The sequence below is a fragment of the Tetranychus urticae genome, chromosome 3 (assembly GCF_039701765.1).
Source record: "Tetranychus urticae isolate SD_2017Ah chromosome 3, NJAU_TeUrti_SD_1.0, whole genome shotgun sequence".
In the NCBI taxonomy this organism is placed as follows: Eukaryota; Metazoa; Arthropoda; class Arachnida; order Trombidiformes; family Tetranychidae; genus Tetranychus; species Tetranychus urticae.
The window spans coordinates 23881286-23905342 of NC_142960.1; the positions used below are offsets into that span (position 1 = coordinate 23881286).

General features: G+C 32.5%; 4 protein-coding genes and 1 long non-coding RNA gene across 6 annotated transcripts; 3 read left to right on the top strand and 2 right to left on the bottom strand.

Moving 5' to 3' along the window:
• Positions 1-1123: 1123 nt before the first annotated feature.
• Positions 1124-3674, top strand: LOC107365316 (calcium uptake protein 1 homolog, mitochondrial). Of its 2 annotated transcripts, XM_015932799.3 has the most exons (7): positions 1124-1718; positions 1852-1893; positions 2101-2209; positions 2277-2548; positions 2674-2941; positions 3033-3122; positions 3222-3619. In XM_015932799.3, exons 1-7 carry the CDS (start codon positions 1161-1163, stop codon positions 3359-3361), a joined length of 1479 nt encoding a protein of 492 aa, XP_015788285.1. In that variant the 5' UTR covers positions 1124-1160; the 3' UTR covers positions 3362-3619. The 2 variants fall into 2 exon arrangements, with proteins under 2 accessions (XP_015788285.1, XP_015788286.1); XM_015932800.3 differs by lacking the exon at positions 1852-1893 and having other exon boundaries at positions 3222-3674.
• A 2524-nt stretch (positions 3675-6198) lies between these two features.
• On the bottom strand, positions 6199-6420 carry LOC149093652 (uncharacterized). The gene is made up of 2 exons (XR_016200105.1): positions 6335-6420; positions 6199-6299 (listed from the first exon to the last, which is right to left on the bottom strand). It is a non-coding gene; the product is annotated as an uncharacterized LOC149093652 (long non-coding RNA).
• Positions 6421-6431: 11 nt separating this feature from the next.
• On the top strand, positions 6432-13925 carry LOC107365317 (uncharacterized). Its single transcript, XM_025161457.2, has 4 exons — positions 6432-7690; positions 7788-8023; positions 12125-12229; positions 12533-13925. Exons 1-4 carry the CDS (start codon positions 7591-7593, stop codon positions 12872-12874), a joined length of 783 nt encoding a protein of 260 aa, XP_025017225.1. The 5' UTR covers positions 6432-7590; the 3' UTR covers positions 12875-13925.
• A 4005-nt stretch (positions 13926-17930) lies between these two features.
• LOC107365212 (proclotting enzyme-like) lies at positions 17931-21067 on the top strand. Its single transcript, XM_015932689.3, has 7 exons — positions 17931-18589; positions 18654-18838; positions 18908-19310; positions 19444-19517; positions 19579-19694; positions 19807-20224; positions 20385-21067. The coding sequence occupies exons 1-7, from the start codon at positions 18448-18450 to the stop codon at positions 20544-20546; spliced, it is 1500 nt and encodes a 499-aa protein (XP_015788175.1). The 5' UTR covers positions 17931-18447; the 3' UTR covers positions 20547-21067.
• Positions 20547-23248, bottom strand: mei-P26 (E3 ubiquitin-protein ligase meiotic P26). The gene is made up of 2 exons (XM_015932686.2): positions 23086-23248; positions 20547-22987 (listed from the first exon to the last, which is right to left on the bottom strand). Exon 2 carries the CDS (start codon positions 22976-22978, stop codon positions 21020-21022), a length of 1959 nt encoding a protein of 652 aa, XP_015788172.1. The 5' UTR covers positions 22979-22987; positions 23086-23248; the 3' UTR covers positions 20547-21019.
• Positions 23249-24057: the final 809 nt, after the last annotated feature.

Here is a 24057-nt window from a genome sequence, read left to right on the forward strand (position 1 = left end):
TCTATTACAATTCCGACTCTGACTAAGTTACAATGGTTTGGTCCAAATTCACCAATCTTTTCACCAAGACTTTTCCATTTTTATCGTCATTTCAGGCTCTTTTATTCCCAAAATACCATAAAAATTCACACTTTTTACATTATAACCCCCACCCCCGTAAGGAATTTTTTCATTACTCCTTTCTGCAATGCGTAAAGATATGTCGAATGTTTGTACAAAATTTCAATGAAATCGATTGGATGGTTTGGCCGCAACCGTCAAAAGATTAGATTTATTTTTGTAGAGCTTAGTCTTCGCTTCGCTCAAACTAATGACTAAGTACCTAGAAAAATCTGATCTAATTCATTTAATAATGAATATCATATAGCCCATGATAAAATCTAATAATTGTTGTAGAAATTATGATTCTAGGCGCTTAAATTATCGAATATTGATTTTGTATCTCATTTAATTTAAAAAATAAATTTTGAGACCCAACTCTTAAACGCTTAACTCAAAGCTTATGTCTTTAAAGCTTAAAAGATTGGTGAATCTGGAACATACCCCGTGCACCTAGTGAATTCATCGGATGGTATTGATTTTCGTTTATTTGTGTCAAAACAATCAAGGTAAGTCTGATTCTTTCGATACACTGGTAGCTGCAGTTAACGCAACAAATGTGTCAATTTTACCATAGTCGTCATCTATTAGATCATGCAATTTTCTTCAAGGTTGACCATTATTCACATACACTTTTCCCTCGAGTTTTTTGTCTTTTTGTTATGCTGCCATCTAGAGTAACTAGAGGGGGAAATCACGAATTTTACAATTGAAACAATTGAACTCTTCAATTGACATCCCCTTGCAGCCTTTTTGGCTCTCTCCCCATAGGGGGAGTCATTAAGTTTTTTAATTGTTTTAATTGTAAAATTCGTGGTTTCCCCTCTCGTTACTCTAGATGGCAGCATAACAAAAAGGCAAAAAACTCGAGGGAAAAGTGTACTGTAATTTAAGACGGTGAAGAGAACGGTATAAATGTTATTAAATAAGTAGAGTCATCTGGTGGTATTAAATGCTTAATTTGGTTCTTATTTTTATTACAACCTATAGATGGCACTTGAAAGAATTTTTTTGTTTTTTGGTAAACAGAAAACAAAACAGTATCAACCTGATACTGAATTATGTTTAACTCGGCTTCTTTCATTTCATCTGCCAAAATTTTAATTGTTCCTAATAATCTAGTTCGTCAGTTTTACCATGGCTCAAAGCTATGCACCTTTAACAGAGCTTATTCAAAACCTAAAGTGAATCTCGTTCGTCTTCAAAAGACTTCATTCTCTACTTCAAGCTTCTGGTTAAAAAATGAAAACAATCATCGATGGTTTAAGCTGCCTTTGCTACTAATCGGTATTATTGGTGGTAGTGGAATCTTTTATATTTGGTACAATAACGATGAACCTAAAATTAAAGCTTTTCCAAAGCTAGCAATCTCTGATCAACCAGATAAAGGAAGAAGATCTTTCCAAGATCGAACAGTGATTGAATATGAAAACCGAATCAGATCATATTCAACACCAGATAAAATATTTCGATACTTTGCTACCATCAGAGTTGTTTATGACGACCATGAAACAGAAGTATTTATGACGCCCGATGATTTCCTGAGAGCAGTTACTCCAGGTATTAGGCAACCTGAAAATCTGGGTCTGGAAAAATTTCGTAAAGTTGAAGTTGGAAAGGTAATTACATCTACTTGATTTCATAGAAAAATCAACTGACCACATGTATCTAGGATCATGTGGAATTATTAGAATAGATTATGGGCCTAAATTTATTGGTCGAATTGATCATGAAATATCTCTTTTCATCCAGGACAAAGGGCTTAATGACCTTCTCGCTACTACGATGCGTACCGTGAGCTCAATTTTCAATCGTCCCTTTCATTATTTGCCTATTTTAGTTTGGTCATTAGATTATTTTATCAGTTTATCTTGTTTTTATCATTTATCCAGCATTCTTTTATTACCCATGTTTTTGCTTTATTTTTATGATTTTTATTTCAATACCTTTCCCTTATTAAATGCGCTATCATCTAATTTTTTGTTTTCCCCAACATAAAAGGAAACTTCTTTTGACTTCGGTCTCAAATCTGATAGCATATTTTACAAATTGAGTCATTTTGGTTTAATCAATTACTCAGACTTCCTCTTTTTATTGACACTACTCTCAGGTATGTTATTTCAAATAATGTAATCTATTTTTTCATTACAAATAATATTTTCTTTTTTTCTCAACAGTTTCTCATCGCCATTTCAAAATTGCTTTTCGTATGTTCGATCTCAATGGGGACGGCAATGTTGACTATGAAGAATTTGAAAAAGTCCAAAATGCTATACTTCATCAAACAAGCATTGGTCAAAAATTAGGCTCTCAAATCAAAACCAATTACAGAGGTGTTAGTTCTGCTTTGGCAAAATATTTCTTCGGGCCTGATTTGAAAGAAAAGTTAACAATCCAAAAGTTTCTTGATTTTCAAAAGCAACTCCAAGATGAAATGTTGACTCTTGAGGTAATTGCTCGAGATTAATGCCAAAACCTCTCAACTCTCAATTGAAACAAGTTTTCGAATCTCATCAAATTTTCTTTTCCATATTAATAATTTCCATTAACCAATTCCATTTTCATATTTTTCAGTTTGACCGAAAAGGGCCAACATCAGATGGTAAAATCTCCGAAACCAAATTTGCTGAATTGATGATTGCTTATGCTGGTTTTCCTGAGAAAAAGAAGAACCAAATGATAAAAAGAATAAAAAAGACCTACCCTTCAGCCACCATGGATCAGCCTGATAGAGGAATTACTCTCAAAGATTATCTCACTTTTCACCATTTTCTTCAAAATATAAATGATGTTGATATTGCATTGACATTTTATAATATAGCAGGAGCTTCCATTGATGAAGGTATTCAGATTGATCATTTACTACAGTATTTTTATATCCATATATCGTATTATTTAATAATTATTTATGATATTTTCTCAAATATATTCAGATACTTTTCGACACGCAGCTAAGACGGTTGCTAATGTTGAGCTTCGCGATCATTTGATCAAAGTTATCTTCATTCTCTTCGATGAAAACGGTAAGAAGAAATTTATTTTGGTTATTCGACCAGCTTTGTTAAAGAAAGTCACGAGTCAATTCCAATAATTGTTTTTCCACATCTTTTTATTGAACACAGAGGACGGACAACTCAGTAACAAAGAGTTTATTGCAGTCATGAAGGAGCGGCTGAAAAGGGGTCTTGGGCGACCCAAAGATACAGGATTTATTAAAGTCATGTCTGCAATATGGACTGCCATGAAAAACGAGCTATTTTAAACGCTTTCACTCATTTTAACCTTTAACTAAGATCTGATGCGCAATATAAATGCTATTCTATTGTAACCACTGGGCAATCTTGTTTTGTTTGCTTTCAAATTTTAAACTCAAGTTTTTGTTGCAGTCACAAAACTGTCATATTGTTTATCTAGATCTTTCTGGTCTAACCTAGTACTATAAAAGACTCTAAGCGATTTACAGGTGATTTTGCTTGACCTTTTTATTTTGTCCATTAAACTAACTACTCTTTATCTTGTATTAATTGTGTTTATCGATAAAAATGTCTATTAATTATGATGATATTTCCCAAAAACTTGCTTCCCTGTTACTCCAAGGATTTTGTCTATTAACTGATGTTTGTCCTGAATGTGGAAATTTATTAATGAAATCTAAAGTTGGTGATATGATTTGTGTTAAATGTTGGATTGAAAAGGGTAACAACAATAATAAACATCATCATTCAGACGATCATGATGGAAGTGATTCTCATTTTCATGGAAATTCGTTCCCTCCAGTGAAACTGTTCAGACTGGACCAAAGAAAGAACACCTAGATCCAGTAGAAATGTAAGAAATTCTGAAAGGTTTGATTCTCCAAAAAGTTTTTCTTGAAACCAGAAAACATTTTTTCATTGTATTGAACCGATCAAGTGAAATCAAGTTCAAGAAAATTGATTTTGCTTTCATTTTACTTTTCACTTCAGTTTGTTGACATCAAAAGTACTGTTCAATGAAAACTATTATCTTATTTCTTCACCTATTTTCTTGACCCTTCCTTTACAATAGCAACAGAAATGATGTAAAATTTCAAACTGTAGAGTAAATAATAAGAAGAATATTAAGAAAAGTTAACAATTCAATACTTGACTGATTACTAATTTACCCTGATCTGCGTCAGTAGAAACCTTTCCCACATTTTTAAAATTATTACCAGAATCATTATTTGATAATTACAACAAAACACTAACCATCAAAATCCCAGTCAACTTGAAGCCCTTGTAAACTGTTGCTAATAAAACAATATTTCGTCCTTAATTTGTAACAATAATTTTTAACTGTAAAGTGTTGAATAATGAATTAAGTGGGCAGAGTTTTTAATAATAAAATTATTAATAGCAATCCTTTTGTAGGTCAATTTGTTTCCAAATTATCTGGGATTTCCTTGTAAACAGATGATGACTTTGTTCAAGTGCAATCTGAAAGTGAACAAAAGTGAAATTAAATTGAACCCAAGTTAATTATTTCCTTGATTCTGTTAGTTATACCTTGTGTTTCACTCACAATTAAAAGTAACATTTCATCATTGATTCTTTTCTTATAATTTTATCTATTCCAAAATGAATCATTAATCAGTGATCGTACTCATGGTAAACCTGATCAAGAGGACAATAGTGACACAATGAATGTTGACTTTAATTCCATTATTCCAATGAAACTAAACAATTGTTCATTGTAAATATGCGACAATCTAATCAACTTGCAAATGTTTATCCAAAATTGCCAGAACAATTTTTGTTACATTTAATCTGACATTTCCTGATTTGTTGTCCTACTCCAGGAGTTGAGGTAAATGCTCATTTATTTTGTGATTTACACTAATTTTCATAATTTATTCCCATAAGACACCATTAATAATGTTCAATTTACAAGGAATCAATTTTATTTTACTTTACTACCTTTAAACAACAACAAAGTCATCATTTCAACTTGAAGACAATGAATTTGTAAAATTTTCATTACTTTACCTTTTTACCCAGTTGATTGAAATGAGAAGCAAAAGCCGCTCAACTTTCAGTTAAAAAGCAAGTTTGTTCACAAGGAGAGGCCCTCATTGCCCGGTCACCTTAGGGCATCATCATCCGTATTATTATCATAGTTGTGTTCACATTTAAATAGTATGTAAACCCTAATTTTGTTTTTGTCTGTTCATCTCAAAACCAATAATGAAGTCCATAAAAAATAAAATTTTTACTTAACCTTACCTAACCTTCAATAACCCACTCTACATGAGTTACTTTCTCTCTCTCTCTCTCTCTCTCTCTACCTTTACCTTTCATATTTTTACTTTTCTTAATCTTTTATTGTGATGAACCTGGTTCAACTTTAACCCAACCATAATTGGTTAATATGGCTACTTTCAGGGTCACGGTCAACATATATCATCATCAATGGTTAACATGATTGGTACAGTTTAACAGTGGATACAGCATTTGGTGACAGCATGATTATCATGATAATTTTAAGTGAAAAACGTAAAGAATCTGGGAAAGACCAGAAAAGGTAGAAATGGAAAAATTTGATGGGAAAGACGAAAAGGAAGAGAAGGTAATGAGAGAAGAAGAGAAAGAGGTTTCCCGTTAATATTACAAGTTTGAAGACCCAATCCAGGCAAGAGAAGGCAAAACAATGGAGAAAAATGTTTAATGTTGTGAAGCAGTTACCAGGTAATTTGCTGTTAGACAATGTATTACAACAAGAAAAAAAATGAAGGTCACTGTTGACAGAATGGAAAGTTGAAGGTCATTATCAGATGCAAGTCAGAATGAAATGATATTGTATGAGCATCAATGCAATAACCGCAAATGGAAGGGAGAAGGTAAAGGCGGCAAAGAGAAGAAGAAGAAGAAAAAAAAAAATGAACACATTTTTTGCTCTTTGTTTTTGTTTTCTCACTCGATAAGGTGAGACTTGAGTGTGTGAGTGAGAGTTGTGAGTGTGTGTACAAGATTGGCAAGGAGATGAAGTGAGTCGAGATAGTTTTACATGAAATAGTAGGAAGACCAATTGAATAACCAGAATCATTGAGAAAATACATAATCATGAAAAGAGGCAAAAAAATGGTAACAGTCTAGTTATACGGACACAAAACAATAACAAAGCCGTTAATTGAGGCCCCAGGCCGTCCAAGCCCAACCGAACCTAACCAAACCTAACCTAACCTAACCTAACCTAACCTAACCTAACCTAATCTAACCTAACCTAACCTAGTCCGACCTAGAGCGCGATAATAATCGATTATTTATTTGAATCTATAGCACTGTTTATTATATGTGTCCGTATAACTAGACTCTCACCAAAAAAATTGATGTTATCTTATTGCAACTCGGCTTTGAAAGCCAAACTTTCTTCTTCTTGCTTGTTCTTATTGTGGCGAGGCAAGCCATTTGCAAGTGGATCAACTAGTTGAATGAGTGAGTGAGTGAGGACATTGACTAAGAAGTGAGACACAGAACGATAATGATGATGAAGAGGGAGAGCAAAGGGAATTGAAACGGGATTACCTATTCATCTTGAAATTCATGAGTTGAAGAGGGAAGCAGCAAAAATGAAGGCAAATTGAGTTGATTGAGTGAAATGAGAGTGAATGAGTTGCAATGAGAGAGTGAAGTAACATCTGAATGAACGAGTGCGAGACAAAAAGGAGCAGAAAACAGAATAATCACAGACGATCCTGAAAAGAGAATTAAGAATTACCTGGAGTGATATATGCTTGAAAAAAGAGGAGAGAAGAAGAAGAATCCCTTTTTTCTGTAAAATTATTTTGATTCCTCAAAACAACAGTTTAACCTCAGTGTTGATCATCAACCAACCAACATCATCCTTTTACCTTTTATTTTTTACTGTTGTTGCTATAATTTGCGTTTCGCAAATCCAAAGACCTTTTACCTTTTTTCAAGACCTCAGTTTACGATGTTCGAGCTCCTCCTTCATCTGTTAAACAACATGCAACTTCACCAACAAATGATCAACACAAAAAAGTAACTCAAACTTTTTTAGACACATTTAATTACCGTAACTAACCGTACCGATTTTGCAAGTCCAATAGTCGACCCAACCAAATCTCATTCCAACCCACTTTCTCCTCCTAGAACTCAACATTTCTCTTCTCAATCTTCACTCTTTTCTCGTCATCACCATCATCGTCATCTTAACACTTTTTTTGTTCCTTGAGTTTGTCAAAGTTAAACCCGCGAACGAGATTGATCAAGTGATTCAACCAGAACCATTTACCGTTTACTGTTTAACCCAAACAATGTTAACATCAACAATGTTTATCAACAAATTGATCAACTTTACCATCACCTGTAAAACACTATCAACGTTATTTTAACGGTCAATTGGATTATAAACATTTTGATTCAACTTGAGCGTTTTGTTTTTATTTTTGTTTTATTTGTTTCTCTGTTTACATCTTTTGCATTGTTACACCTTTTACAAAATATTACAACAATGAAATCATATCAAACTATATTAACTTTTGGTTGCAACTTTTTCACACTCTTTTGGAGGCAATTAGATTCATCGAGATTCAAAGCAATTCAATTAATCTGTAAGTTGATCAAACCTACTACAAAGTTAACCTTTCAAATGTCAAACACAAAAAGCTAACCAAATCCTTTACCCTTTTCATTGGCTTTTTCATCCAGTTTTAACTCTAACCACCGTTTTACATCAAATAATGAGCAAACCGTTAAATTATGCGACTTCATCCCACCATCGCTCTTCATCATCCATCTCATCTCATTCACCTCATCGCATCAGTCCATGTAATCTTCCCTTCTACTTCATTCCATCAAAAACATCTTTACCTGAACCTTATGAAAAGGTTTACCGACGAGCCAAGGCGATGAAGGGTTGCGCTGAAAGAATCAGACGGAACTTTGTAAGTAAAGATCAATTGCAATTAAAAGCAATCAATAAAAGTTGCCTAGTTAATGTAAACCATAAATCAACAGAAATGTATGATTGGAAGAAGAAGAAGAAAAGTCAATTGTATTATAATAATGAATGAAAGAAAGTTGCTAACAAAATTGCAACTTCAATTCTCAGTGATTCTAATCGTTATAACCATTAATTTTATTGAATAATGAACAAAAATTTGGTCGCTTAAAGGGTTCAACCATTGAAATGCAAAGTAAAATTGCAGCAAAAGTGAACAACAACAAATGTTGAACAAAAAATCAATACAAACAAATTTACGATCAACAAATGTAAATATCATTTCATGTTTACTCACAACTGTGATTACTTGATTCTCAATTTGAACTTGACTTGAGCCAATCATCTGATAATTAACCTAAATAGTGGAATCGCTATTTAAATCACATTGTCTTTGATTATCATTTAGTGCGCAAAGTTACATTGAAACTAGATGAGCAAAAGTCGATAAAAATGGAAACAAAAGCCAGAATTGTTGGTAAATGAGAAAATTTTTTGTTGCAATTTCATTGATTGTTTACCAGATTAATCCTGATTATCTTGTTGGAAAGGTAAAACATTATTTCATAAAAACTGTTGATTGGGAACAAAAAGTTTTCCAATTGAGCTTGTATCAGCTTAGCTGTCTGTGAGGTTACTTTACTTATCCTGATTAGTTTCACAGTTAAACCATTTATTTGATTGCATTTTGTTTTCAATTATCTTGTAAATACAATAATAAATCATTGGTAAGATAATTTGCTTACCTCTAATATATTTGTGTTTTATTTAAATGGAGTCAAGAAATAGGTGTGTTCAAGTGTAAATTGATTGAAGTGACTCGAGTTTTGTATCTTTTTTGTTGTTGTCAAAAAACATGAAATTCTGGTGAATTTGGGTTCATCTATTGAGTCATTTTAATAACTGTGAGTTTAATTAATGTGTTGAAAGTGTCTACAAATTTGTATCTCATTGTTAATAGAGTTTGCCTTTTCTTTCAATTTTGGTCTCTTCTTTCAAAGGTACAAATCAAGTTTAATTGGATTCACTGGTTTAATCGTTTACTTAACCAGTAAATAATTAAGATACAATCTGATTGCATTTCAATAAACTGTCAACCAACCTTTTTCAGACCATTTAAAGGTCATTGGCCATCAACCATTAGAGTCTGGTTTTGCATTGAAAATCCAGTGTCAATTGAAGGATTACATTAAAACCATTAATGACCAAAAAATGAACTCTGGAAAAGAGAGATTTTTAAGTTAATTTAATTTCGTTGAATCCTTTCATGATTAGCTTCTTGAGAAGAACGATTTTAATTAACAAATTCTGTATTTAATCCATTCTCATGTCCTCATGTTTATCGTTTAACCAACTTGATCATCTTGATTAACTTTAATCAACTGTCTCTTCAAGGGTCAAGACATCAATCTTTGATCATTTTTAGGTTGACTCTACTTTTAGGTTTAAATGTTTAGACTTTAGTTAGTTGACTGCATTTTAACCCAAAATTTATCCAAAACAAACAGCTTTGATTGGATACTTTTGTATGTTTTGTTTCAGTTTCATTATTTTGCCCAGGAACTTGATTCTCATGAACTAACCTTGACTGTTTCAAATTTTAATCACATTCACGTTAATCAATAATTTGATCAAGTTGACACAATAGCTAGTAGAATTGATAACAGTAAATACTAACAGTAACATAACTGTAATAAGATTGCAAGTGTTTGATTTGAAAATTGGTAGTTAGACAGAAATGGGAAAATCTGTCGATATTATTGATAACTTTAGAGGTCGATCACTTTTCCATATTTCATTCAAATTCATGGATAGACAAAACTCCATGTTGAACTGGTCATTGGGTTTTTATCCCAGACTGTGAAATTGGGTGAAAAACCGAAAGCAATAAAGAATAGCTTCTGTAATTAAGAGAAAAGTGGGAAAGTTGCAAAGTAATCAGTAAACTTTTGCAGACAGCTTTTTGGGATTTTCACAGATTCCAGTAAACATGAAATATTCTCAGTTCATGCTCAATCTTCTTTCGATTCTCGCCAGAATTAAATAAATTTCTGAGTAATCATTTTACGAATTGTTGCAGCCCCAGATTGAGCTGAATGTGAAAGAAAAGCGAATTGAGAAACCGAGATTTTCTGTGAATTGATTTGCATGCATTTTTGTGGGTTTAATGAATTCAGATTTTGATTGGATACATTTTCAGATTGGACACGAGCTAATGATGTTTGTCGGAATTTTTACTATTGCTTGTTATAATATTAGTTTTGGTAAATTGTAAGTTGGATTAGTGAGGAAAAGACATTAAAGGTGTTTTATTTGATGGAAACTGTGCTTTGTCTTTCGGCATTTGTATTCATCACAGAGATAAGTTGTACATAAAATGGATTATTGATTTTGAAATAATTGTTTTTCCTCCCAAAAAAACAAAGTTTGAAAAAAATTCGAGCAAAGGTAACTTTTAATGACCTTCTTGCTCAACACCAAAACCAATTGATTGGTCATTGGACATTAAACTTCCCTTTTTGTTGTAACAGCATTTTATTTCCTAGAACCAGATAATATAAGAAATGGTTTCATTGTTTCAATTGACTTTCATTTCTTCATGTAACAAGTTGATTGATTTTATTGATTATTGATTACAAAATTAATTTGCATTTCCAATTGAAACAGTTAAAATTGAACAAAATGCTAATTCTCATTGAACATAATTAATACCATTTCTTGAAGAAAATTCATTTTTCTAAAGATAATCCACAAATCGTGGTTTAAAGTTTAAGTTCAAGTTACATTTGAATTACATTAAAGTTTATAAATATTTTTTTCTGATCCTTTGACAGTTATGAGTTTGTTTTCCGGCGAAATGTCAGTAACTTTGTTCATTATGAGAAGGTTCAATTTGACAAATAATGCATGTCTCTTTGATAAAGTTGATTGTGATTAAAATAGGAATCCCGTTAACTCTGATAAGTGGCTATCGACTTCAATTGAATATTCAAATATTTTCTTCGAATTAGGGCAGATTAGATTGAATACGATACACCCATTTGGATAAAGGAAGTCCTGCAGAAGTTCATTCGACCTTATTCATTCACCAATAATAATCATAACCAGAACCAGAATTCCAAAGAAATGCAAAATTATCAAGAGTAAGGATAGTTTGAGGACAGTCTTTACCAAGAAAAGTCAATATTTCTGGCTAAAATGAAATTAACAGACATTTCAATCTAATTATTACCTAAGTTAGTCGTCCGATTGGTTTTTTTAGTTCCTTGGAATTATTTTATCGAGATTACAATGCAATGTAAATGTGAATACATGTGAACATTTAACTTCATCAAGTCGCCTTTTATAACTTTGAAGTCCATTTCAATGCTAAGATTTTTTTAGTTTTCTAATATCTTGAAATATTTAATTTATGCAAATGAATCTGTCAATTTTGTTAGTCAAGTTTTTATTTGATTTTTCATCAAACCTACGAAGAGGCTCAAAATAAATGCCCAATTCATTATTGTATACGCGCATAAGGGAATGTTACTGAATATATTCAAAAGATTTTCAAGATTCCATCTTTTATTCAATGTATTCTTATTTCTTAAATTTTTACAAAAATGCTTTAAATACAAAACTTAAGGTCAAGATGTATAATTTTAGCGATTTCACTATTATAAAAACAGAAAAATCACAATCCAAAAGCTCTTCAAAAATTCAATGGAAGGCCATCAATAAATATGCATAACTCACTTTTAGTGATTGGGTTTCGACCATTGCAATTTATTGATGGATTCAGAAAATGTGCTTGATTAATCGTGTTGCTGGTTAAATTATGCATTGAAAGTTCATAACCAATAGATTTGATTGGAATAACTGTGATGAATTGTACATGGAAAATGTTTGACTGATATTTAAATAACTGCAGCTGAACAAAGTTTGATGTTATTTAGAGACTTGAAGACTTGATAACTTTACGGCAACTGAATTGGTATTGAGCATCAGAATTGAACAAAACTTTTCTCATAAAATTTTTTACCTTCTTTTCATTTTTTCTTAGGTTCAGATGCTTGGCGATGAAGATTTTGAATCTGGTTTGGACAGTTTAAGGCATAGTTGGCTTCCAGAAATAAGTAACTCAATTGAAGACATCGCCACAATTGAGGTAAGTTCTGTCGATAAACTTTAAAGCTGAGAACGCGAAGCTCAGCTGCTCGAAATCATTCGAATGTGTTACATTAGATTGAATTAAACTGAAAAAGAAACTGTTCTCCCAGATTTTCCAATCCAATCGAAGGGCAAATCGATGGGAAAAGCCAAAGTTTTACAAGTTTCTCGAAACGAATTTTATCGAGATTTACTGAAAAATCTAAACAAAAATAATCAATTTTAAAAATGCATTTGAATTTTTTTGAATTTTCAATTATATTTTCTTTTATTCAATCAATTTGTTTTATTATCTTTCCAGGAAGAAGACGCATTCCGTCGGAGTTTCCAGTATTTACAGTACTTTGCCATTGGCCTGGAACAGCTGCTTTTGGATCAAGCTCTTCATGAAGGCCAGATGATAAAGGAATTTCGAGAAATCGAAGATAAACTAAGTCAATTGTTGTGTGAAATTCAACTCGGAATGTGGTATCGAAACATTAAACCCGATAAACACATTGAATTTGAAGTAATGACTCAAGAGTATCGTGATATTGCTGATGCTTCAAGACGAATGATCAGAGATTACCTTTTACTGAGAGATCTTGTTAAACTGACTGATTATATAACACAGATATTTGCAAGTCTTGCCTCACGTTTTTGATGAAAACAATTGAAGTAATCAGATGTTCCTATAAGATCATTATTTTCACCAAGAATCAACAATATTTCAATCTCAATTGAAGTCTCATTTGGAAAGCCAAAACTAGAAGCTATTTGAATCAAGATTTACTGATTACTTGAATTCACCAATTTAATGATTTAATACTCACCGCTTGTCAATTTGAGCAATTTGTAGACATTGGAATTTGTTTCAAGTGATAATTTGTATTGAATCTGGTAAACTCAATGCAAAATAATGAAATGAATGCTACAAAATCAGCTTATAACATTATTTATAATTATTATTGAGTCTATTTTGTCAATAATTATACCTTTCCTAACTCATAATGTAATAATAATTGATAAAAATCACTCTCATCAAGTATTTTTTTGCCCATTATTGTTAGTCAATTATTGATTGTTTCATTATTTCTCATCAATTTTGTCATTTGTATTATTTTTCATTGATTATCATTAATTTAATTAGTTGCTTCAATTCAAAAGAATGCAAACGGATTTTCTCAATCATTTGTTAATTTCCATTTTTCTACTTTAATACTCTCAATCACTATTTATATCAATTGTAGTTTATTTAGCAACATTAAATTGTAATCAAATCTCAAACTTGTCATTTTATTCATTACTCTTCAATTTCAATCATCAACTCAATGGTTCTTCAATTGGTTGCATATGAGAAGTACATTCCTAAAGGCGCAACTTTGTGACAATAGAGGCGCCTATGAATGATCATAGATCATTATCGGTATTTTATATTTCACACTTTCATCATTTCTATCCTTTTAATCAGCTGAATTTGAGTTAACTGGGTCAATACATCGCAATCTGGATTGTAAATACGGCACAGCTCTACCCACTTCTGAATAGCGTTAATGATCGGATATGGTGCAGAGTTTTAGTGAACGGTAAAGGACCATAACGAGCAAAATAAACGTGTGCACTCTGTACAGTAAGTTTTTAATATTTCACTAATTAATTAGAAAAAAACACAATTTTAATTGGACGTTAACGTCTTTAACCGGAAAAATTTAAAAATTATTTTTGTTATACAAGTAGAGCCATCTGGTAGCACTAAATATTATCTATTTTCTTTATAAGTCATAGATGGCGCTGAATCTAAAACAAGGATTGCTGAACTGTTGAAATCTGACAATTGTGAGAACTAATTGCGCGCAATTCGTGCTTTATTACATCTAATGAGATATTAATTGTTTCTGATGATATCAATCCATCAGTTATATCATAACTCAAAGCTCTGTACTTTTGAAAGCTATTTTGAATAACGAAGATTCAGATAAAGATAAAGATCTCATTCATCTTCACAAACTTCATTCTCAAGTAAGCTTCAACTGAAGGTTAAAAAATAGAAACAAACATCGAAGCAAGTCGAGACGGCATTAACTGACCTTTAGCTCAGAAAAAATTTAATAATATTTCAAAGGTGTATTATATTAGTCATATTTCAATTGTGTCTAATCACATTACAGTTAAAATGAGGAAAACAAGACAAAGGCTTCATTGCTTTCCTATTGAACAAAACAAAACTCTGCAAAAGGTTATCATACTTTATTGAGAGGTTTTAAGGACTTTAAGCGATTTACAGGTGATTTTGCTTGACCTTTTTATTTTGTCCATTAAACTAACTACTCTTTATCTTGTATTCATTGTGTTTATTGATAAAAATGTCTATTAATTATGATGATATTTCCCAAAGACTTGCTTCCCTGTTACTCCAAGGATTTTGTCTATTAACTGATGTTTGTCCTGAATGTGGAAATTTACTAATGAAATCTAAAGTTGGTGATATAATTTGTGTTAAATGTTGGATTGAAAAGAGCAACAACTGTAATAAGCATCATTCAGACGATCGTGATGAAAGTGATTCTCATTTTCATGGAAATTCGTTCCCTCCAGTGAAATTGTTCAGACTGGATCAAAGAAAGAATAACCTGTGGGCTTAAATTTATGGACAGATTAGAATAAGCTGAATTTCTCAGGAATTAGGGATCTTAGGATTTTGAAATTCACAAGAATTGATTAATGAACTATGAGGAACATAGTATAAAAGTTTGAAATGATTTGGACAATTGGTTCAGTTCAAAACAATCATGTCAGCAATACAATTCAAACCTGCTTGTCTAAACTTTTTTTCGTGCAATAAAGAAAAATGCTCAAGAGCTCAAATAGTTCGTAAATTTTGTGAATTTGGAGTACCAAGATCAACAGCAAACAAGTGGTACAGTGATCTAATGAAAGATTCAGAAAATTTCTTGAAAAGTAATGGTGGTTTAACCAAAAATTAAAGTTACGTCATCTATTAAGAAAAAAGTTTTGACGATGACTGATGGTCGAATTTTTCCTGGATATCGTGCTATTGGTAGAAAGATCAACACTAATCATCATATCGCAAAGAGAATAGCTGAACAACTTGGTGTCAATGTGAAAAGGAGAAAAAAAGTGCCGAAAATTTCATCAAAACAAGAGTCAACAATCAATGAACGTTTACCGTTACTTTCTCGTGAACTCAATTACAGATTGGCGATTTTAGATGATGAAACATACTTCGATTTAAATGGACATGACTTTTATGGAGGCCAGTTTTATTCTTATCATGGAAGTTCTGATGTTCCTGATCATGTAAAATTCAGATTTAAGGAAAAATTCGGCAAAAAGTTATTGGTTTGGGCGGCGATTTCAGAGGAAGGAATATCTGATATTTATTTTCATCTATCAAATGGTGCAATGAATTCTGAGGTTTATATTGAAGAATGCATCAAAAAAAGATTGGTGCAATTCATCAATAAACATGATAGAAAAAGAAAAATTTTCTGGCCTGATCTTGCATCCTCTCATTATTCCAGTCGAACACTTCAAACTCTGAATGAACTTTCAATTCCAGTTGTCCCAAAGTCCTCTAATCCACCCAATTGCCCTGAACTTCGACCGATCGAAACGTTTTGGAGCCATCTTAAGGCTAAAGTTTATGCTGATGGATTTGTGGCCGAAAATACTCAACAATTAATCAACAAAATCAAAAATTCAGCTCGAAAATTTCCTAAATCTTATTTTTCAGGTCTCATGAAAAACTTGAGATTTAAAGTAAATGAAGCTTCCGAGAAAGGATTATCATATATCAGAGAAAAGCTCTAACTTTAACCTTCTTCCTAAACTAAAAATCTAATCTCTGACCCTCTTAATAAAAGAGTAAATTGAATTTAAATATTTTGTCCATAAATTTAAGCCCACAGGTTACTTGTATCAAAATAGACGAGAAAGTGTCTTGAAATTCTGAATGGATTGATTCGTATTGAAAAATGTTTTACTTGAAACCAAACTCATTTTTACATTATATTGAACCATTTGAGTGAAATCAAGTTCAAGAAAAGTTATTTTGCTTTCATTTTACTTTTCATCTCAGTTTGTTGACATCAAAAGGACTGTTCAGGGAAAACTCTTTATTTTCATTTTCATTTCAAACCTTTTTTCTTGATCCTTTCTTCATCTTATTTGTTTAATTCAAACAAATATGATGAAAAATTGTCAACAATTTGCTTTAATGGTCGACTGAACGAGTTTATGAAGAGACAAAATGTAGGATATACACTTTCATCTTATAAACTCTGAAGATGAAAGATTTTTAAGTGGATTGGAGGTGAGAGTGCTGAAGTCTTTTATAACTCCATTTGATACGACTATTTGTTGTCTTCATTGTTCAATTCATAACCAATTCATCGCCATGAATCAACAACAGCTTCTATTATCAATGAAAATCAATCCGGCTTGATGTTAACAAAACGATCTCACAGTAAACAAAAGCTGTTGGTGACTTTGGTACAGCCGTCCGAATGGAGGTTTACTTCAACATAACCATCGACACTGAAACAGAAGCAAATCACTTGGAAATGAAACCAATGGATTTATGCATTGTCACTTGATCAGAGCAATCAATGAAATCCGCAGCCAATTAAAGGGAATCTCTAAAGTTCTGAATAACCAAGTATCCGGATCAGAGCTCTAATTATATCACTAAACTTGGCTGATTTGATGAGTGATATTAATGGAGCATTAGCTGATGACGGCCAATGATGTCGAAAGAAAGTTGAAATAATTAACTTGATCTTTGATTTAAAAAAAAACGGTCAAACTTGACCTAATATGTCATTAACTGATTCTCAAAATAATTGAAATCTGCTGACATTGTAAACAAGCAAACTCAGTTTTCTTGCAATTAATCTGTTCAAGTTGAGTTGAACAAGATGATGAAAATCAACCAACAAGATCAGATAAATTAATAAACTGATTTTGAGTTGCTGCTAATTTTGGTATAAATACGTCAATATTAAAAGTGATGTTCCCATTTGCTTTAAAATAATCTTACAAAGCATTTCAATTGTAAAAATATATATTTTTTAAAAGGTTGACGAGGATAACAAGGAAGGTAATAATCAACAGAAAAGGTGTAACAAAAATACTAACGAGTCTATTATGAACAGTTGACAATTTAATGCTTGTTTGACTCCAAATTTACCCTGACTTTTGTCAAAGAAGAACCTTTTCACACATTATTATATCAATTATTACCAGAATTATGATTTGATTATTCCAATAAAATGCAAAATCTCAACCAATTTACCATTAAAACCATCAAAACCAACCAAAGAAACCAGATTTTTAGAAGCAAATGAAGCTTTTACTGAAATTAATATCATTGATACTCTAAGATGGTAAATCATCTTTTAGATGACAATAATTATATTGATAATAGTTACTTTAATACAGATTGTATTACATATAATAGTGATGATCACATAAGCGTGATGCTAAAAGGGTTTTGTTGAGGCCTTAATTTGGTAACAAAGAATCTTGTTAACTGTAAAGTGTTAAATTGTGAATAAAGTGGGCAGAGTTTTTAATCACAAAAAATAGTAATCATTTTGTAGGTCAAATTGTAACGGGAGGTTCAATGATGATAACAATTATCGAGGTCACAAGCGGGAGAGCCGATGAATCTTGAAACCATTTGCATTAACAATTTAACTGTTGAACCATCAACATGTTAATCAACTTTCCAACTGTCAACATTTAACTAGTTTGTTTCCAAATTATATGGGATTTCCTTGTAAACAGTTGATGACTTTGTTCAAGTGCAATCTGAAAGTGAACACAAAAAAAGTGAAATTAAATTGAATTCAAAGTTAATTTATTGAGTTTCATCTTTCCGTTTTAATTTTGGTTAGTTATACCTGTCCATGTTTCAGGTTAAAGTGGTGTTACAATTAAAAAGAAACGTTTTGCCATTCAAATTGATTCATTTTTTTACATATAATTTCATCTAATCAAAAATGGATCATCATTTGAGTTAATCAGTGATGATCATAGTGATGTTAAACCTGATCAAGATGATAATAGTGAGTTTACTTGTTAATGTGTCAATCTGCAAATAATGATTATTGGCTTTGATTCAATTTCCTTCCATTATTTCAATCAAACTTTCAATATTTATTTTTCAACCTCGTTGTACATAAAAATTAAGACAACAATCTGATTAATTGCAAAATGTTCATCCAACGATACATTTTCAACACTCACAATCAAAAAGGATTATTTTCAATTCATAGTTTAGTTAAAGTGTTGTTATTAGTGTTGATATTTTTTCACTCAACAGTCAATGGATCACAAAATCGAACGGCAAAACAATGTAAGTCTCATCTCTCGATTGCTTATTGAGATTAATTAATTGATTTGATTATTTTCCTTCTTAGCTTCCCTGTTTTCAGGATTCAACATTAATTTTTGTCGCACTCCTGATGGCATTCCTGGTGAATGTGGTGATATAAGGAGATGCATTTGGCTTGTTTTTGATGTTCAAAGACTTCGCCAATCAGTTTGTTTCCGTAACCTTTTATTTCCCGGAGTCTGTTGTCCCTCTCCGATGCCAGGAGTTCAGGTAAATCATAATTTAAATTCATTTGTATTGATATAATTAATATTTTTTTTCATTATTTATTACCATAAGACACCGAATCCACCACCAAATGGCCAACCACCCATTTTAACTTCACAACCATCAACATCTAATCATCAAATTTCGCCGAGTCAACCAATAGTTTCTCATCCAAGCATTCCAGCATCTGTAACAACTCATCGACCATCAATTTTAATAACAAATAAGCCTTCATCCTCTTCAGGTGGTAGTCATTATGAAACTATTAATAAACCAATCAATAGACCACTTTGGACTGTTTCGTCAACATCTTCAACAACTGCGTCTTCATCAACAGCACTTGTTTCAAGCTCGTCCACAACAATTTCACCCTCGTCATTACAGCCAACATCAACAACAAAAAGACCAAATAATCAGCTTATCACTACAACACCTTCAAGTTTTACTAACAATAGTTTACCTGTTTCTTATAAAGGTAAATTTAGATTCACTTTCTGGTTTTTTTATGAATCAAAATATTAAATTAAATTGTGACTTATATGCCACAATTAGTTAGCGTTGAACAAATTCAATACAAACTATAAAACTACTTTTTTTATGCTTTACAGATTGTGGTATATCAGGTAAAGATAGTCGGATTGTTGGTGGTTTTGATGCTCGCACAGGTCAATGGCCTTGGATGGTAAGTTAACTAATTGTAACTTGCATGAGATAATCAATTGTATACGATTCTCTTTATTCAGGCAGCCATATTTTTGGATAAACCAAAAGGTCGTGAATTTTGGTGCGGTGGAGCATTGATTAATGAGGAATACATTTTAACTGCTGCTCATTGTCTTTCAGATCCTCGAGGATTCAAGTAAGAATGGCCATATAATAATGAATGATGGATAAGAGTGAAATGATAAAGAATCAATTTCTTTTTGAAATATCTATTGCCATCTAATGGTTTCCATTATTCTTTCTTTAAGGTATGTAACACAACAATTGACCATACGATTAGGTGATAATCATTTATATCGAGACGATGATGGAGCCGTTCCACAAGAGTTCAAAGTGCGATCCATTTCTCAGCATCCAAATTTTCAAAGACATGGATTTTTCAATGATATTGGATTGATTAGGATTCAAGGGCGAGCACGAATTGATGATTTTGTTAGACCAATTTGTTTGCCTTTGGGTGAATCCAGAACAAAAGACTTGAAAGGTTACATGGCAACGGTTCTTGGATGGGGCACACTCTATTACGGCGGTCCAGGTTCAGGTATCCTTCAACAGGTTTCAATGCCGATTTGGGACAATCAAGACTGTGATAAAAAATACTTTCAACCAATTAACAAAAATTTTTTATGTGCTGGTTACTTATCTGGTGGTAAAGATGCTTGTCAGGTAAGAAACTCTTTCTGCAATTGATAAGCTAAACTATCTTAAGATTTGATGAGATAAGAAAATTTCTAAGATAAATTTTGATCCCAAGAGAAATGATTAAATTGTAAAATTTTCCTAAAACCCATTTGTTCTCTAATGTTTGAATTCTTCCTTTTCATAGGGTGACTCAGGAAGCCCTTTGATGGTCTCTGATCCTAATTTGAAATGGACAATTTATGGAGTCGTTTCTTTTGGTAACCGATGTGCTCAACCGGGTTACCCAGGAGTTTATACACGAGTAACAGAGTATCTGGAATGGATTGGAGAAAATGTTAGACAATAATTTCATAAACAAAAGAAATTTTATAAGTAAAGATTTGTTATCTGTGACACATTGATGATTGATACCAATCTGCATTGGATGGTTTTCAAAAGTTACATCGGCAGATTAGGAAAAAAAAGGAAAAAATAAACATCAAAAAATATTGAAAAAGGAATACGGAGTGACACAGAATAAGTTACAAAAAAGCCAAAAACAATTAAATCAGTGTACAGAAAGAAAATATAATTATAATACTTTAAAGGGTAAATAATAAAGTGTGGTAAAGGAAGCAAAAAATGTCATCGAGTTAACAATCTTTTCCCATAAATTATACCAATATAGGTTTTTAATTATTTGCTTCTTTTTCCGTAAACATCAGTAGCATTTATATAATATTTGTATATGTTTGTTAAAAATAAAAGTGTATGAGTGATCTTCTTTTTTATACAATAATTTTGATTTGTATCCATTAATCCTTTTAGGTTTCTTCTTGATTAAGTTACATATAATGTGTTGAGAACAAGTACGTGGTGGTTGTTTTTGGCCAGTGTAACAATATATCCTTCTGAGGTAATTTTTAAACCACAACAACGAGAAACTTTCACATAAGGGCACTCAAATTCACTCAAAAAATTACCAGCTTTGTCAAAAACAACAACATGGAAGCGGTTACCATGAGAATCTCCAACTAAAATATCTCCAGCATCCGAAAAATCAATTCCGTTGGGATAATCTGTAATTTTCTCTTTGCCAATTCGTCGTTTAAATTTTCCGTCTTCTCCGAAGACTACAACGCAGCTTCCTTTGAAATCACAAACATAAAACTCTTTTCCGTTAACAGCAATATCTGAAGGTTCTCTCATATAAGGAGAGCAATCAAACCAACGTAACAAATCGCCAGACTCAGCTATAACAAAAACAGTGGGGGAAACTGAATCTACAGCAACAATTAGGCCTTTAGGGGTGATTGCCAATCCAGCAACAATATCAATGTAACGAACGCCAATTTTACGGATAAACTGTCCTTTGGAAGTGAAAATTTGCATTCTACTTCTTTCAGTGCCCCTGTCACAAACTACATAACGGGGCGCAGTTATGCCTAGGAATGGTGTGCGAATCATGGCAACCTTTCGAGGATACCAAAGTTGACCCTCTTCCTTTCCTTGAACACCAAAGTGGAATCTATACTCTCCATTTTTGTCGAAAATGCAGATCCTGTGATTATTTGTATCAGCAATAATAATATCTTCATCAACTCCAAGACAAAAACCATGTGGTGATGAGAAATTACCGATAGCAGAACCCAGTTGACCAAATTTGCACCTTATTTGCATAACATTGCATTTGTTAGTGCCCAGTGCAACTGGATTCAAAGATGAAACTGCAGGAACTGAAGGGGGTGGCACTGGAGAAACTAGAGGGCCAGCAGACGGTGCGCTGCTTGCTCGAAAAGGAAAGTTTGTTGAAGGTTGAGTTTCAATACCATTAGGAGATGGAAATTTGGCAAGATCGTTTAAGCTGTTCACAGTAGTTTCACTCATGGCTAAGCCCGAGTTATCGTAAGGCACAAATGAATTGGAGATCAAAGGTTGAGGCGAAGGAGAGTTTGATATAGATGATGAGATCGACGACAAACGGGGTTGAATGACGGCAGCAGCAGCTGCTGGGTTCTCGTTGTAAAAAGCCAATTTAGTGAGATTGACTCGAGTTATGTAATCATTGAGATCGAGATGATTCGAGTTGGAATTATTTGGAACAGCAATAGGCCCAGAGCGAGGCAATGAAACAGGGGAAGTTACATTGACGCTATTGTTATATGATTGAGGTGCAAGAGTTGGTAGAGATCGAGCTGTTTGAGTAGTTACATCAGCCGGAAATGAAAAGCATGGGTTCTCTTCGAGATCAGATTCATCAATTTCCTGAGTTTTTAAGGTACCAAACAAGTTAGGTATCAGCATTGATTCTACAGAAGCAATGTCGACAGGGTTAAATATAATTTGATCCCCTTTACCATTAGTCAACTTTAAATTTTTTAAATTAACGCCAACAGGACTAGACTCATGGGTGAAATCAAGAAAAGAGCTTGGTGGCGAGCTTTGAGAGGATGTCAGAAGATCACTATCTTTGGATCCATCACCATTAGTACCACCTGTACCTTCAACAAATTCTTCAATAAGACCATCGCGCTGATTGGACATCTTTTCTGAAATTTTTTCACATCGATCAATCTGTCCCCACAATTGCATCCTTTTCTCGCGATGTACTTTGCTCAAATCATCAAGCATTTGTTTATAACATTTGTCAAGAGCAGCCTTTATTGAATGGTATTGTTCGTTGATGGCTTGTTCAACAGCATCCTTGTTCAGACTTAGGTCATCCAACTCGTTTTGTAATTCTTGCACCATCATTTGATACTCATTGACAAAATCTGACTTGTTTTTATCATCTTCCATTGTTCACGACTAAGCACAAAATAGATACACAAAACACAAAAAAATAGACCACAAATTATTAATATGAAAAATAATGAAAAAGGAAAGTTAAAATTTTATAAGATTACCTTGTTGCTGGATAAAGCTTAATTTGAAAAATTGTGTAACAGCAAAAGAGCCAATGACAATTAATAAGGATTTCTGGTCAACAGATTGGTTGGATGAAGATGATGACGATATTGATGTAACATCAATGATGTTTTTTAATGAAGATGACAATCAAGATGGAGATGAACAACATCTAACAACAAACGAAGAGGCTTGATTTTATTGAAAAAAGCAACAGAATCTTTAGTACCAGAAGAATTGAAGAAGAAAAAAAACAGTGAACAGTTAGTCATAGCAGTAGTTAGACAGAGTTAAATCGAAATAAAGAAAGAGGGAAAAGGAGAAAGAGGGAGACAGAAAGAGGTTACTAACGTCGACATAATAATAGACAGAGAAGGGTTCAAAGACGAAAGTGAGAAATATTTTTCCCTCTCTATTATTTCAAATTGTCTAATTTTTTTACTGATTGATTTTTGCAAGTGAACAATAAAGTGAACCCTCTGTGCACTTAACAGAATTATATATTAACTGAATTTCATGTTTTCTGTATTCAACACTGAAATACAGTAAGGTGTAAGGTGGATTAAGAACACTTGATGTCTCTGCTAGGATCTGTTTTCATGCTTTCTTTGTTTACCACAAATAAACCTTTTACTAATGGCCTGTATTAGTATTAAAGAAAGACAAAATGAAAATTAAACAGAGACCTTAAGAAGCTAGGGATATCTGCTGTTAACCTTTTACAAGGGCTAAGTCAATCAGAAGAGAAAGCAAGTGGTATGAATGCATCAGACGATATTGAAAGCACAGATATGCTGATCTGCGTTGGATTGTGAGGGCAGTGAATCTCAGAATGTTTTGTCAGTGCTTTGTTTAAAAAGAGATGGACCATTTTAATAAGGTCATCATTCGCAACTATTTGAGAAGAGACTTAAGACCATGAGGCTAAATTGCAATAAAAGACGTTAAATGAAAATATCTATCTTCTTATG

Bases quoted from the DNA above. Each gene is read 5' to 3' on its own strand.
- mei-P26 (XM_015932686.2), bottom strand. From the start codon at position 22,978: ATGGAAGATGATAAAAACAAGTCAGATTTTGTCAATGAGTATCAAATG.
- LOC107365316 (XM_015932799.3), top strand. From the start codon at position 1,161: ATGTTTAACTCGGCTTCTTTCATTTCATCTGCCAAAATTTTAATTGTT. The intron at 1,719-1,851 runs GTAATTACATCT...CTTTTCATCCAG, and splicing joins GTAAAGTTGAAGTTGGAAAG to GACAAAGGGCTTAATGACCT. The intron at 1,894-2,100 runs GTGAGCTCAATT...CCAACATAAAAG, and splicing joins TCGCTACTACGATGCGTACC to GAAACTTCTTTTGACTTCGG.
- LOC107365317 (XM_025161457.2), top strand. From the start codon at position 7,591: ATGAAATCATATCAAACTATATTAACTTTTGGTTGCAACTTTTTCACA. The intron at 8,024-12,124 runs GTAAGTAAAGAT...ATTTTTTCTTAG, and splicing joins AAAGAATCAGACGGAACTTT to GTTCAGATGCTTGGCGATGA. The intron at 12,230-12,532 runs GTAAGTTCTGTC...TTATCTTTCCAG, and splicing joins AAGACATCGCCACAATTGAG to GAAGAAGACGCATTCCGTCG.
- LOC107365212 (XM_015932689.3), top strand. From the start codon at position 18,448: ATGTTCATCCAACGATACATTTTCAACACTCACAATCAAAAAGGATTA. The intron at 18,839-18,907 runs GTAAATCATAAT...TATTACCATAAG, and splicing joins CTCCGATGCCAGGAGTTCAG to ACACCGAATCCACCACCAAA. The intron at 19,695-19,806 runs GTAAGAATGGCC...TCTTTCTTTAAG, and splicing joins TCAGATCCTCGAGGATTCAA to GTATGTAACACAACAATTGA.